General features: G+C 33.8%; 2 protein-coding genes across 8 annotated transcripts in view; one reads left to right on the top strand and one right to left on the bottom strand.

The window, feature by feature from the left end:
* LOC137837173 (uncharacterized) overlaps nt 1–15,582 on the bottom strand; it is an 80,594-nt gene that overhangs the window by 62,436 nt on the left and 2,576 nt on the right. For 3 of the 7 annotated variants that reach the window (XR_016520456.1, XR_016520457.1, XR_016520455.1), the window contains exon 4: nt 6,441–15,509. Coding sequence is in view for 2 of the 7 variants with exons in the window: in XM_090301395.1 (XP_090157521.1) it covers nt 6,441–6,488 (48 nt within the window). In the remaining 5 variants the exon portion in view is untranslated. Of the gene's footprint in view, nt 1–6,053; nt 6,279–6,440; nt 15,510–15,582 lie in introns of those variants that run through there. The other 4 variants (XR_016520458.1, XM_090301395.1, XM_068646061.2 and 1 more) reach the window with 2 other exon arrangements.
* On the top strand, nt 9,018–10,228 carry LOC137837176 (uncharacterized). The gene has a single exon (XM_068646063.2). The coding sequence runs from the start codon at nt 9,164–9,166 to the stop codon at nt 10,052–10,054; it is 891 nt and encodes a 296-aa protein (XP_068502164.2). The 5' UTR covers nt 9,018–9,163; the 3' UTR covers nt 10,055–10,228.

Here is a 15,582-nt window from a genome sequence, read left to right as displayed (position 1 = left end):
ACAAATTTAATTTATAATGAGACTTAATATTGATTAATTGTCGAAAACATTTTCAAAGAAAAAGATATTTAAGTTAGAAAAAAAAATATTTCATTTATTTTGATAAAGAAATAATCTTTTGCGCAATTTGACGAAGTTAATATAAATTACAATAATAACAAATGAAGTTCCAGGATTTCATTACAAAAAGAAGAAAAATAAAAATAGATTACAAAAGATGGTTATTACCATGATTTTATATTCGTATAAAGATAAATGAAATATTTTTTTTACTAACAAAAAGATATTTTTTTCAAAATATTTTTGACTGTAAATCAATATTAAATCTCATTATAAATTAAATTTGTGTATATTTTTGTAATTTAATTTCATTATATTACAAAAGTTGTGCCAAATTATTCCAAAATTATCAATCCTAAAAAAGTCTATGTAAAAATTAAAATGAACTAAATAATTGTACTTTAAAAAATTCTAGGATAAAAAACCTTTATTATGCAAAATATTAATTCATTTAAAAATAATATTGAATCTAATATTAATTTCAACTAAGTAAAAAAATTTGGCTATTTTACACTAGGAGAAGTAAAAGTGTGATGTGATAAGATGTAATAAATAAAAGTACAGTTTTAATAGAAGAGAGAGATGGAATAGATATTAAAAAAATAAATACAGATTTAGATGAAGAGGGAGAAGTGATAAAATATAGAGTATTTTTTATATTTGATACTATATCTTAAAAAGAAATAGAAATAATTAATGTAGAAATAGAGAAAAGTTTATTCATGTATAAAAATACTTGTCTTATTATATCAATGATGACTTTGCATTTTAATTTAAATTTGATTTCAATTAGTCAATCTTTAACAATTTGTTATTTACTAAAATTTAAGTTATTTATGATGGGTTATAATAATATATTTGATCTAATTAAAATTAATTTAAAGAAGGAAACCATATTTATTTTTATGCATTAAATATCTCAATAAATTTGACTTTTTTGAGGAAGTTTTATTGCATTTTAAAAGACAATAAAAGGAAACAAAAGTCAAAATTATCTCTTTTATTCTCCTTAACATTTTTCCTTAGGTTTTTTCATTTCACTTTCACCTTTTTTTTTTCTTTTGTCAGGTGTACTTTTTACTATGTATTATTATTGAATTTGTTTGTTGTTTATGTTGGGTTCAATAATATCAAAGTTTAAGAGAGGGGTGAATTGAGCTTTTAAAACTTTCGCACAGATTTGAATTGATCACAGGACAGAGAAAAATAAATCAATTTATTTGATAATGAACAGATTTATTTTTATATTGCTTGTGTAGTAAGACAATGATATCAGTTAAGGGTTTTTTTATTTTAAGTAGATCGAGTGACAAGTTACAATCACATGAATTTTCACAGAGAATCAATGAAAACAGATTGTGTAAACCTTAACTTTTAAAGCAAGTAATTAACGTTCAATTTAAGGCTTGACAATTAATTGTGTAAGACTTCCACAAATCAGTGAGTTCCAATTATGTTCAACAGTTCATACACTTTTAAAGAGATCAAACAGATTTTCCAGAAATCAAGAACAGAATGAACAAGCCCAGAAAGAACAAGTTTATTTTTAATTGAACAGATTGAATTTCTGATAGTTTAACAAATACACCTTTAAATGAGTGCAGAGATTAAGAGAAAATTGAACACAACGAGATTATACTGATTCACTCAACTGAGCTACATCCAGTCTCACCTAATCCAAGGTGAAATCCATTAAAACACAATTCAAAAACACTTACACAGCCACTGTTCTTGAACCCTACAAGAACTTGACACACCTTGTTGAAAAACACTATTCCAACACAAACAATTCTTCAAGAAACCCTATCAAAAAAAGTCTTACCATCACACTTTATAAGGAATTGAAAGATGAAACGAATACACCTGCTATGAGAATGCAGAAATCTGACTTAAACCAGTAGAACAGATTGCACACAGTGTGTCAGCACCTCCAACCAAGCCTTAGAACCAAGTAAGAACAAGCACAGTTTTTGATTTTGAAAATTCTTCAAGAACACGTACTTATTCAATGCAAAACACTCAATCTCTGTTTTAAAACTTGTTTTCTTAACATTCACTTCAAGTCTGAAACACCTATCCTTTTATAAGAAACATTTTATAACAGACTTTCAAAAAACAGTTAAAGCAATTATAAAAAGAACATATTGAAAATAAAAAGAATAGATTTATTTTCGAGGGCAGTGAGACATTTTGTTAGATGTAGGAGACTTAGTCAAACTCCCTGGTGCAAAAATAAAGTTGTTAAAAACCTTTTAAGAAACATGGCACCAGACTAAAAAAAAATCTATTCATTTACAGAATAACATATTCATTTTCAAAATGATAACAAAAACTTTTTAACAAGAGAAACACATTCGTTTTGATGGATCGAAGACTTAGTCAAGATACTTGATGCATAAAACATTATTTGCATGCCTTGCTGTCTACACCACTGGATGCATTTCAAACAAATTACTATAACATGCTTTTTAGAGTGCTTAATTTTGCGTAAACATAGTATTGTGTTATTGTTACACTATATTGTTTCTTTAACAAAAATATAGTTTTGCCATCTATTTGCTTCATTTGATGATGTTGCTTCATATTGCATTTTTTACTACAAAATGAAACCTAAACAAAGCGACATCAACTAATGAAGTTATAGATGCCAAAAACTAATTTAGTGTTAAAGAAACATAACATAACATATGGTGTTACAATAAAATTGAACTAAGTTTACTCAAAATTAAGCATTCAGAAAAGCATATTATAATAATTTTTTTGAAATTCATCCATTAGTGGCGACAAGGCATGCAAATCTTATTCTCCTTGCTGTTGATTTTAATATTCAACACAAATACTTGGCAAAACACATTCATCAGCTTCACAGCTAAAACCAACAAAATCATCACATGCTTGATAAGGTCAATCACAACCACTATGTCTCATAATCAATTCCTCAAATTCTAAGTCACTAAGTTCATTAGTTGAATTTAGTTAGACATCAAGTGGATTACTAAAATCTACCATTTCATTATTTTATCATTAAGTTGTTTCAAGAAATCATCAAGAAGGAGTTTGCTTTGAGAGATGTTTACAAGTAATTGACTTGGCTTGGATGTGAGATGGTAGCAGTAACAGCTTCATGGCACAAAACCAAAGAAACCATCATCACCACTCTGTTGCATGTTTCTCAATATATAACTAATTTCATGATTACTAGCTCCATCAACCTGATTTATTGAATTTGTAAAACCCATCATCCCATTGTTAAGTGCTTGGATTGGAGTTGGAAATATTTGATCGTGTGAGAGGCTCTCCATCAAATTGGGTAGATTTGGATGGGAGAAGGGAGCAATTGTTGCCTGATTCATGTGTTGCTTGAAACTAGAATTGGCTTCACTTTGAGGCTTCTTCTTCAACAAGTTAATTCTCTTATCACAAGCTTCAATTTTGGCATCCACGTCAGCACAAAAGGCATTCAATTGATCCTCTTGCATGTTGATGATTCTTGGATTCCATGTTTAATACTTGATAATGCTAATTTGTTTATCTACTTTACAAATCTAAGTCTCAATCATGTTTTTCCTATTCTCAAGAAAGTCATCAAGAACATAAGTCTTGTGAGATCTCCCATTCTTGTTTTGATTTTCATAGTATTTTTGAATCATGGAATGTAACTCTACAAGGTTTTGGGGCGAAGTCATTAACCTAACATCCCCATTACCATCATCATACACAATCAAACAGTGTTCACCACGACACTTCTCGGAAAATTAAGAGATTTTCCTCATTAGTCCTATCTTTTTTCGCATGAAAGTTGTCTTGCGAGATCTTTTATTTGATATGTGTTTTAAGGTTACTCTTGCACGACCCATTTTCTACAAAACAACATATGATAACAAAATTCAATAAAAAAACAATAAAGAACAAAAGAATTCAACAATAATATATAGGAAAAAGTATACTCGAAGGTTATCAAACTCGAGAGTTTACTCAAATTTGTGGGAGGTTCTTAAACTCGACTCGTAAACCCGACTCGTAGACTCGTAAGAGTCTACTTCATATAAAACTTTAATAAAAAAAATATTTATATATCAATTTCATATTATTTTACAAATTTTTTTATTATGCTGAAACATCAAATCAATAAAAATAACTCTAACCTAACACAAGCCTAAATCTAATCAGCTTAAAAATCCCCAAACCTAACACAACCTAAAAATAATTTCCAACCCTAAACTCAATTAGGTTAAAACTTCCCACACCCAACCTAAAAATAACCTAACCCAATTAAGTTAAAAACTCCAACCCAACCCAACCCAATCAGGTTCAAATCATTGACCCAACCCAACTAAAAAATCACTCAACCCTAAATCTAACCTTTCCCCCAATTAACCCATAAACCCACCTCACTCTCAACCCTAAATGAAGAAGACGCGATAGTGCAACGAGAACGTGGCACGACGAGACACAACGATAGCGAGGCGCGACACGATGAGGCACGACAACAGCGAGGCGACGAGAGTGAAGCGCGACGACGAACATCTCAATCATTTTGGGATATTTTCATAACTCGTTTACTCGGCCTTGAACTTGCGAGTTTACACCGAGTTCAATGATTTTGTCCGAGTCTGCACCGTGTTTGCCAAAAAACGAATTCACTCATAGGTTCACTCACCAAGCACCAGTCAACTTGTAAACTCGAATGACTTTAAGGGTTCACCCGCGAGTTTGATAACCGTGTACTTGACAAAAAGAAGAACAAACAAAAAGGAGAAAGTGAAATTAAAAAGCTTAAGGAAAAAAGTTAAGGAGAAAAAGAGAGTTAATTACTTTTTTTTTTGTCTTTTAAAGTGCAATGAAGCTTCCTTGAGAAAACAAATCTTTTGAGATATTTAATATATAAAAAAAATATGGTAACTTTCTCTAAATTAATTTTAATGAGATCAAATCAATTCCAATGCAAATATATCATTATAACCCATCAATCAATGTAAATAACTTAATTTTAATGAATAACAACTAATTTATGAAGATTAGCTTATTGAAATCAAATTTAGGTTAGAATGTTTATAAAGACATCATTGATGTAATAAGACAAATACTATTATACATGATTAAACTTTTCTCTTTCTACTGCATTAATTATTTGTATTTATTTTAAGATATGATATCAAATGTAATAAATTCTCTATCTTTTATCACTTCTCCCTCCTCATCTAAATTTTTATGTATGTTTTTCTTTACTATCTACTATATGTCTCTCTTCTATTAAAATTGTAATATTACCTATCACATCTCTCAGTGTATTGTTTCCTCTCCCTGTGCAAAATAGTCAAAGTCTATTACTAAGTTGAAACTAATATTAGATTCAATATTAATTTTTAAATAAATTAATATTCTGCAAAATAAATGGTTTTTATTCTAGGATTATAAAAAAATGCAATTATTTAGTTCATTTTAATTTTTACATCGACTTTTTTAAGATTGATAATTTTGGAAGAATTGGGAACAAGTTCTCTTTCTCTCTAAAATCCCACATCCTGCATCGCCATTTCTCTCACTCACTCACTGTTCCTCCCAAATGTTGAATCTAAACCACACCTACTGATCTGCAGGGAGGAGAAATAGTGACTAGGTTCAGGAAATCTAATATGTTAATTTTGTACCTTAGGATCTAAAGATTAAACTGTCATATTTTTCAATAAAAGTAATTCAAATTTGCAGATTATAAAAGTAGTTACAAATATCAGATTCAGCAGTACAAATCTAATTTCACAAGCATTAACTCATTTCATTGATTAAATGTGACTCTGGTATAAACTGAAAAATCTGAGTCTTAGCTCTAAAGAAAGGGAGAAAAGACTCCTCACACAGTTAAATATCTGGAAATAGAACATTCGAAGCAAAGAAAAAGTAAATAAGACTGTCATAAAGGTGTGTAGTCTACCCTCAAATGCTATAAAATTTCACAGTCTCACTAATGAACAATGATGTGTGCTACTTGGCACTTGAAAAGAGAACAACTTTTATTACATTACCCTTTCATAAGCAGTGGATATTTGGTGAAAGCCTCAATAATTGAAATTTAAAAAATATATATAGAACAATTGAACATATATCAATACAAGAAAGATGAAAAGTGTGGTCACATTTGGGCATGACAAACACAATGAAAGTGGCCCTCATTCCAAACCCCCACTTCACATATTGATGGCACCCAGACAAAGTCCACACTTGGCAAGTCAAAACAGACAAGAGAAGAAAAATGAATGGAAACTTTAGAAGTATTCAGATGAAAAGATAAGAGATGGAATGGAATGGTGTGATTCAAAGGAGGGTGGTGGGAGAACATACAAGAGCATAGAGAGATATATAGAATAGTGTAATAAAATTACCTTGATAAGAACCAAGTGGTTGATTGGGTGATTGTGCTTCATCTTCATCTTCAGTTTCCTCAAAGCTTGGTGGCATGGATTAACGACTTATCATATGCATCCATCATCGTTGAATCATTGGATTGTTTTCTTTAGAAAGCTTCTCAATATTTACAATTTTCATTCAAAGTTCATCTCTTCCTTTCTTAACTACTTCCAAATCTTTTCTAAGTTTACCAGTAGGATGCGTCTCTTTCATAAGTTCTAATGTTTGATCCTTGAGACATGTTTTCCTTAGATTTTATTGTAAAAAATCTAACAGCAAAAGATAATTCAATGTGATTATTACATCCAGGCCACATCTAATAGTTAATAAAACTTTTGTGCTTCTATGTTTGGAGTCTCATCCATACTTAGAGAGTCATTCATTTCTTGATCATGATCCATTTCATACTCTAGACCAGCAAAATCATAAAGCATGCTCTCAAATCAAATCTATTGATGTGTCCCTCCTTGTGTACTAAAAATCTAAGAACTAGTATTAATCCTGCCACAGGTTCCAGTATTAATCCTCCTAGTGCCTGATGTACAATTGCTACAAATTCAACAGGAAAGATTTTTTATGTCTATGATTTCCAACCGCTTCAAAATCTCCTCTTACCGTTCACTTTCACCAAGAGCCAACAAAAAAATTTCTGCAACATGGGTTAAATAGTAATTTCATAAAGTGCTATATGAAACAAAAATTTCTATAATTATTAGACATCAAATGCAGAAAAGGTAGTATAAAACATTCGTATCTGAATGATCAAATACAATTAGCCACAGCTCTATAGCAAATAGAGAAAACCAAGGAAAAATCTTTTATATGAAATGGATGTTTGTTTACTAAAATGGCACCGAATCAGATCAATAACTACAAGTAGTTGGTTGGTATATATCTCATTAGGAAGTATCAATAGTTATCTAAATTATCTAGTTAGTTTTTTTCAATTTTTATCAAATCACACAGCTCAAATTAAAAATCAAATTAGTAAGCTGATATGCAAAATAAATCATCCCAACATGAACTAATAACTAGGCTCAGGATTTTAATCTAGTTTCTTAGTGATTTTAGTCAGTTGAAAAGAAAATTTAGTTTATAGTATAATATTTGTATTGAACTAAGATACTAAAGTAGTTGAATATTTTCATGAATCGGTAACTAAGAATCTAGCCAAAAAATAAGTGTCACATGTATAACTGCAGTTTCCCCAGCTGAGTATGCAACTCCTACGAAATCAATTTATCTTGTTAAGTAACATACCAGATAACATGTAGGATATAAACATCATTTACTATAATATTGCAAATATTACTATAATGGCTCAGGCAAATTAAACAGAGAAAACAGACTGAGGAACATAAGCAGAATAATTATATGAGAAAACAGATTACTACTTCTTTTGACATTTAATAACTCACCTTCACCACGAACCAGAAACTAGGAACTAGAAACGCAAATAACACCTTCCTAATTTGAATTCCTTGACTTATTTGAGCCAATACGAAATTAGAAACAATGAATCACAAATTTATTAGTAAAAAAAATGTATTGAAGTTAAACAGTAGAGAATCAAAAGAGATATGAGAAAAATGACGAAACCTAAAATTTGTGTCGTGAATGCAGAGAATACAAGAGGACGCAGTTTTCATTGTTGCAGAGGATGCAGATGATTGATGATTCAACGGTTTCACACGAGGAGTCACTTTTATTTTTTACTCTCCCAGTGTAAAATACTCAAATTTCTTTACTTCATTGAAATTAATATTAGATTCTGTATTAATTTTTAAATAAATTAATATTCTGTATAATAAATGTTTTTTCTACGATTATAAAAAATTCCAATTATTTAGTTTATTTTAACTTTTTATCGATTTTTTTATGATTGGTGATTTTAGAAAAATTTAAGACAACTTTTGTAATATAATCACATTAAATTATAATAATATACACAAATTTAATTTATAATGAGACTTAATAATGATCTACTGTTGAGAAAGATAAAAAAGATATTTCATTTATTTTGATAAAGAAACAATCTTTATACGTAATTTGACTAAGTTAATATAAAATCACTGTAATAACAAATTGATTTGATTTGGTATCAAACACAAATATAATCTGTTTATTTTAAAACACATTTACCAAACCTTTTCTTGGTCCCATGCCACATTTGAATTAATTTTAATTAAATATGTCAATCATTGTAAAATATTTTAGTTAGATTGCATAACTTTTCATCCAAAATTATCATTATTACACGGTCAAGGTAACATTTGAATTTCAATTAATACAGATTAATTTTTAATATTGAAGGTAGTATATATTTATTGATTATAATCAAATTTAGATTAAATTATAATGATATATTTGATCTAATTAAAATTAATTTAAAGAAAGTTATGATCTTTGTTTTTATGCATTAAATATCTCAAAAGATTTGATTTCTTGAGAAAGTTTCATTGCCCTTTAAAAGACAACAAAATAAAATAAGTGTCAAAACTAACTCTCTTTTTTCTCTTTAACTTTTTTCTGGCGTATCCATTTCACTCTCTCCTTTTTGTTTGTTCTCCTTCCATTTCTCACGTGTTTGTTCTTCCAAGGTATACTTTCTACTATACATCACTAAGTTGAATTCTTTTGTTTATTGTTTATTGTTTCTTCTTGAACTTTTTTTTGTCATATTTTGTTTTCTTAGAAAATGGGTCGTGCAAGAATAACCTTAAAACACATCTCAAATGAAAGATCTCGCAAGACAACTTTCTTGCGAAGAAAGAGAGGACTAATGAAGAAGATCTCTGAATTTTCCAAGAAATGTGGTGGTGAGCACTGTTTGATTGTGTTTGATGATGATAATGGTGATATTGGGCCAATGACTTCACCCCAAAACCCGGTAGAGATACATTCCACGATTCAAAAGTATTATGAAAGTCAATTAAAGAATGGGAAACCTCACAAGACTTATGGTATTGACGAGTTTCTTGAGAATAGGAAAAACATGATTGAGGTTGAGATTTCCAAAGTGGATAAACAGATTAGCAACATCAAGTATCCCACTTGGGATCCCAGTATGGCAAACATGGAAGAGGATCAATTGAAGGCCTTTTGTGCTCATGTAGATGCCAAAATGGAAGCTTGTGATCAGGGAATTCAATTGTTGAAGAATAAGCCTTTGGGTTTGGTGTCAAACATGTCTCAAGAGAATACTACTGCTACCACCTCACATCCAAACCAAGTCAATTACTTGCAAAGCATCTCTCAAAGCGAAGTCCTTCTAGATGATTTCTTGAATCAACTTAATGATAAGAATTATGGAATGGTAGATTTTAGTAATACAGTTGATGTGCCACTAAATTCAACCAATGAACTTAGTGACTTGGAGTTTGAGGAATTGATTTTGGGACTTAGTAGTTGTGATTGGCCTTATGAAGCATGTGATGATCCTGTGGGTTGTAGCAATGAAACTGATGAATTTGTCTTGCCAAGTATTTGTGTTGAATATCAAAATGAGCAGCAAGGAGGAGGAGATTTGCATGCCTTGACTCCAACACTGGATGTATTTCAAACAAATTACTATAACATGTATTTCTGAATGTTTAATTTTGAGTAAACTTGGTTCTGTCTTATTGTTATACTATATGTGTTGTTTTGTTTCTTTAATAATAAATTAGTTTTTGACATCAAGTTGCTTCATTTCTTGATGCTGATTTGTTTAGGTAATGTACGTTTCATCTTGCAATCTTGCAATAAAAAGTGCAGATTTTGGTTCTATATAGCAGTGTTCTTTTTGCAATATTATTTTTTCTAACTCATGGTTTAAAGATTATACTATTTTATGATTATTAAAATTGATGGTAATCTAGGTTTGATCTTGCAGTAAAGAGTGCAGAATTTTGTGAAAATTTGAATTAATATGGTTAAAAGAACTTGTACCTGTATGGATATTGGGGACTGAGTAATGTTGATCCACGTCGATACAAGGTGTCTTCTTCACTCTTGGTTGTCCTATTCTTCAAGTCTTCTTTCTCTTCGCGTGCTTCGGTCGGCCGGCGGGGGTACCTGCGATTGCACTCCGACGCTCAAGTCAGCGATGGTGCTCAAGTGTGAATTCTCTGATAGTATGGAAAACGTACCTTTCCCCCCTTTTCAGAAGTCCTTTTAGTAGGTTGACCTGGGCCTTGGCCATGTGGGCCAATCAGTTGATGGTTAGGGACATGCTTAGTGGTCTTTGGGTCGTGCCTGGTGGTTTCCTGAAAACCAGGGGAGTGGTCTAGAGGACGTGTTTTTACTTCGTCAATGGTTGTTATAACTGCTCTTTTCTACACGTGTAACCACGTTCTGGATTAAATTAGATTTATTCGACATAAACCATTCGGTCGTCCGGCAAGATGTCATGGAAGGACGAAGAGTCGTATAAGACGCAGGGTTTTGTGATGATTTTACCATGAGTATACTGCGGTCGTCCGGTGCCGACCGGTACACTTGCCCCCCAGGCTCGAGGTCATGGAAGGACGAAGAGTCGTATAAGACGCAGGGTTTTGTGATGATTTTACCATGAGTATACTGCGGTCGTCCGGTGCCGACCGGTACACTTGCCCCCCAGGCTCGAGGTCATGGAAGGACGAAGAGTCGTATAAGACGAGGGTTTTGTGATGATTTTACCATGAGTATACTGCGGTCGTCCGGTGCCGACCGGTACACTTGCCCCCCAGGCTCGAGGTCATGGAAGGACGAAGAGTCGTATAAGACGCAGGGTTTTGTGATGATTTTACCATGAGTATCCTGCGGTCGTCCGGTGCACGAAATCTATTCTATAATGCCGCTGGAAGCACAAAATTTCCATTCTATTGGACGGAGAATCCCACCTCTCTTGACCATCGGCTTTGGGAATCTTTGTCTCCCATCGACCAAGAAATTTTGATGGTCGTGAATCAACTACCGTGTAGGCTCCCTACGCGGGAACTGATAGCTCTTTATGGGTCGTCCAAGCAGTAGGCGGAACTAAAAGGTGAGCACCTTCTTCTTGCGGTCGTTCGGCTAATAGCGTATCTGTTTCTTACTTTCGTGTTTATGTTGCAGAGATTGTTGTGAGCATAGATCCGGGTTTGAAGAAGTATATGATTCGGATAGCCGTAGTTATATAATCTCGACCGAATGAACGGTTAATTAATAAATAATTTCGATTTCTGACCAAGGTTGGTGAATAACGTTGAAGTTATAATTCGTTATATATTCTGGCCGAACGAACGGTTAATGAATTAATAGATAATTCTGATGCCGGACGAGGCGTAAATAATTCGGATTACCTTAAAGTAATAAGATAATTCTGATGCCGGACGAGGCATAAATAATTCTGATTACATTAAAGTAATAAGATAATTCTGATGCCGGACGAGGCATAAATAATTCTGATTACATTAAAGTAATAAGATAATTCTGATGCCGGACGAGGCATAAATAATTCTGAATAATTCTGATGCCGAACGAGGCATAAATAATTTCGATTTCTGACCAAGGTTGGTGAATAACGTTTAAGTTATAATTCGGATAACTTTCGTTATGTATTCCGACCGAATAAACGGTGAATTAATTGAATTTCTGACCAAGATTGGTGAATAACGTTTAAGTTATAATTCGGATAACTTTCGTTATGTATTCCGACCGAATGAACGGTGAATTAATTGAATTTCTGACCAAGATTGGTGAATAACGTTTAAGTTATAATTCGGATAACTTTCGTTATGTATTCCGACCGAATGAACGGTGAATTAATTGAATTTCTGACCAAGATTGGTGAATAACGTTTAAGTTATAATTCGGATAACTTTCGTTATGTATTCCGACCGAATGAACGGTGAATTAATTGAATTTCTGACCAAGATTGGTGAATAACGTTTAAGTTATAATTCGGATAACTTTCGTTATGTATTCCGACCGAATGAACGGTGAATTAATTGAATTTCTCTCAAATGTTTTTTCCTTGCTGAATTAGAGCATCCTCTACCCGCAAAGCCACCTGCAATGTAATTAATTTCTTGAGGGGGCTGACCGAGCGACACCGGTCCAGCGATTGTATTGATGACTGTGCGAACTTTTTGTTTAGTTCAACTTCTACGTTCAGGGCTTTCGCTTTTAGGCCTCGTTCGTCTGATCGGACTTTCGCTTCTTTTTCTTCTGCTTGAACGATAGTGGTTGTCACGGGTCCGGTCGTCTCTTCGTCCCGAACGTTCGCGGGGATCATGATCACGCTGGGGTGACCTGGGTGCAGTGATGGTGGTTTTCACGAACTTGCGCAGATGACCGGCCTGGACGAGCTCTTCAATTTTATCTTTCAGTGCTTGGCATCCTTCGGTCGTGTGGCCATAGTTACGATGATATTGGCAACGTTTACTGGTGTCGGCATTGGGAGGGGTTTGTGATGGCCTCAATGTCGGAATCAATTCAATGCTTCGTCGAGAACCTTACCCCTTGGTACAATCAAGGGAGTGTAGTTGTGGAAACGGGGTCCCCTATTGGGGCGATGTCGTTCTCGGTCGGTCGGTATTGTGGGGGGACGAATTCCTTTGCTATTGTCCGTGTTCTCAGCATAAGTTTTTCGATGATAGTCAATATGTTCTTCTATCTGCATGAACTTTGTTGCTCTTGTTCTTAATTCATCCATATTGCACGGAGGTCGTTTGATAAGGCTTTCAGTGAACCTTCCTGGTAGTATGGCCGAGACCAAATGATGCATGGCTATTTCTGGATTAAGATTACGAATGTTCATACACACTTTGCTAAATCTGTTCATGAATGTTCTCAATGATTCTCCCCTTTCTTGTTTGACATTTAGAAGAGACATGGAGGATGTCCGATGAGGTCTACTTGTGGCGTATTGCGTGGTGAACTTCAATTCCAAAGCGTCGAAGCTTGCAATGGAATTGGATGGAAGGTCCGAAAACCATCCAAGGGGGCCTTCCCTGAGAGAGGTGGGGAAGACTTTACACCATACCGTTCGGTCGGTTGTGTAAAGGGTCATTTGAGTTCTAAATATATTCAGATGTTCGTCTGGGTCTGTGGAACCGTCATAAAGGTTTATCGTTAGGCCCCTCCACTTGTCAGGGAGAGGAGTGGCTATGATGTCATCAGTGAACGGATGGCCTTTCGGGTTTGCTACCTCGTTTGGGGTTACTGGCTTTGCACTCTGACGGGTGTGTTGAACGAGTGACGTGTGAGGTATAGCCTGGGCTATTGTTCTTGTTCCTGATTGGAACGGTGATGGAGAAGGTGCACGTGAATGCCCTTCGCGTTCAGATTGCTCAAGTCTATCCAACAATCTCTTGTTCTGTTCTTTCAATTGTGCTATCTCCTCTGCGTGTTGTTGACGCTCTTCTTCTCGTCTTTTCCTTTCTTCATCCTGGCGAAGTTGATCGATGACTCCTTTTTGGAGTAACTCCTGCATCTGAATCTGGAGGGTTTGGAGTATGGTCCTATGCTCTTCGGAGATATCATTGTTGTTGTTTGCCGTTGAGTCCATCTTCAAGCGTTGGGATCCTTGGGTCTGGGAATAATGATTACTCGGGCCCCACGGTGGGCGCCAATTGTACCTGTATGGATATTGGGGACTGAGTAATGTTGATCCACGTCGATACAAGGTGTCTTCTTCACTCTTGGTTGTCCTATTCTTCAAGTCTTCTTTCTCTTCGCGTGCTTCGGTCGGCCGGCGGGGGTACCTGCGATTGCACTCCGACGCTCAAGTCAGCGATGGTGCTCAAGTGTGAATTCTCTGATAGTATGGAAAACGTACCTTTCCCCCCTTTTCAGAAGTCCTTTTAGTAGGTTGACCTGGGCCTTGGCCATGTGGGCCAATCAGTTGATGGTTAGGGACATGCTTAGTGGTCTTTGGGTCGTGCCTGGTGGTTTCCTGAAAACCAGGGGAGTGGTCTAGAGGACGTGTTTTTACTTCGTCAATGGTTGTTATAACTGCTCTTTTCTACACGTGTAACCACGTTCTGGATTAAATTAGATTTATTCGACATAAACCATTCGGTCGTCCGGCAAGATGTCATGGAAGGACGAAGAGTCGTATAAGACGCAGGGTTTTGTGATGATTTTACCATGAGTATACTGCGGTCGTCCGGTGCCGACCGGTACAGAACTTGATGTTATTTTTCTTCACCGTACGCATCTTTACCTTGAAGGAGAATAGGTTTCGTTCTTTAGTGTTTTAAAATCAAAATATGCCAGATTTGTGTTTAATATAAACAAATTAATTATTAACATTTATCGTAAATTATTATTTACTAAATCAAAATGTTCTTCTATATTGTTTATTTACTATATAGAATTACTTATAAAGATTAACTTTTTAAAATTTCCGAAATATTTACTCCTAAACTTTTTATTTTTGTGACTTATATTAATGGACTTTAAATTGTGTGAATTCTTTTAATGTGAATTTCAAAAATATTTAAAATTATATATTTTTTGTACCTTAGGATCTAAAGATTAAACTGACATATTTCCCAATAAAAGTAGTTCAAATTTGCAGACTATAAAAGTAGTTACAAATATCAGATTCAGCAGTACAAATCTAATTTCACAAGCATTAACTCATTTCATTGATTAAATGTGACTCTGATATAAACTGAAAATTCTGAGTCTTAGCTCTAAAGAAAGGGAGAAAAGGGTCCTCACACAGTTAAACATCTGGAAATAGAACATTCGAAGCAAAGAAAAAGTAAATAAGACTGTCATACAGGTGTGTAGTCTACCCTGAAAAGCTATAAAATTTCACAATCTCACTATGCTACAATGAACAATGATGTGTGCTATTTGACACATGAAAAGAGAAAAAAAATTTATTACATTACCCTTTCATAAGCAGTGGATATTTGGTGAAAGACTCAATAATTAAAATTTAAAAAATATATATAGAACAATTGAACATATATCAATACAAGAAAGATGAAAAGTGTGGTCACATTTGGGCATGACAAACACAATGAAAGTGGCCCTCATTCCAAACCCCCACTTCACATATTGATGGCACCCAGACAAAGTCCACACTTAGCAAGTCAAAACAGACAAGAGAAGAAAAATGAATGGAAACTTTAGACAAAGTCCACACTTAGCAAGTCA

The sequence above is a fragment of the Phaseolus vulgaris genome, chromosome 4 (assembly GCF_051622355.1).
Source record: "Phaseolus vulgaris cultivar YP4 chromosome 4, ASM5162235v1, whole genome shotgun sequence".
NCBI lineage: Eukaryota > Viridiplantae > Streptophyta > Magnoliopsida > Fabales > Fabaceae > Phaseolus > Phaseolus vulgaris.
This window is presented reverse-complemented; position numbering and strand designations above follow the sequence as displayed.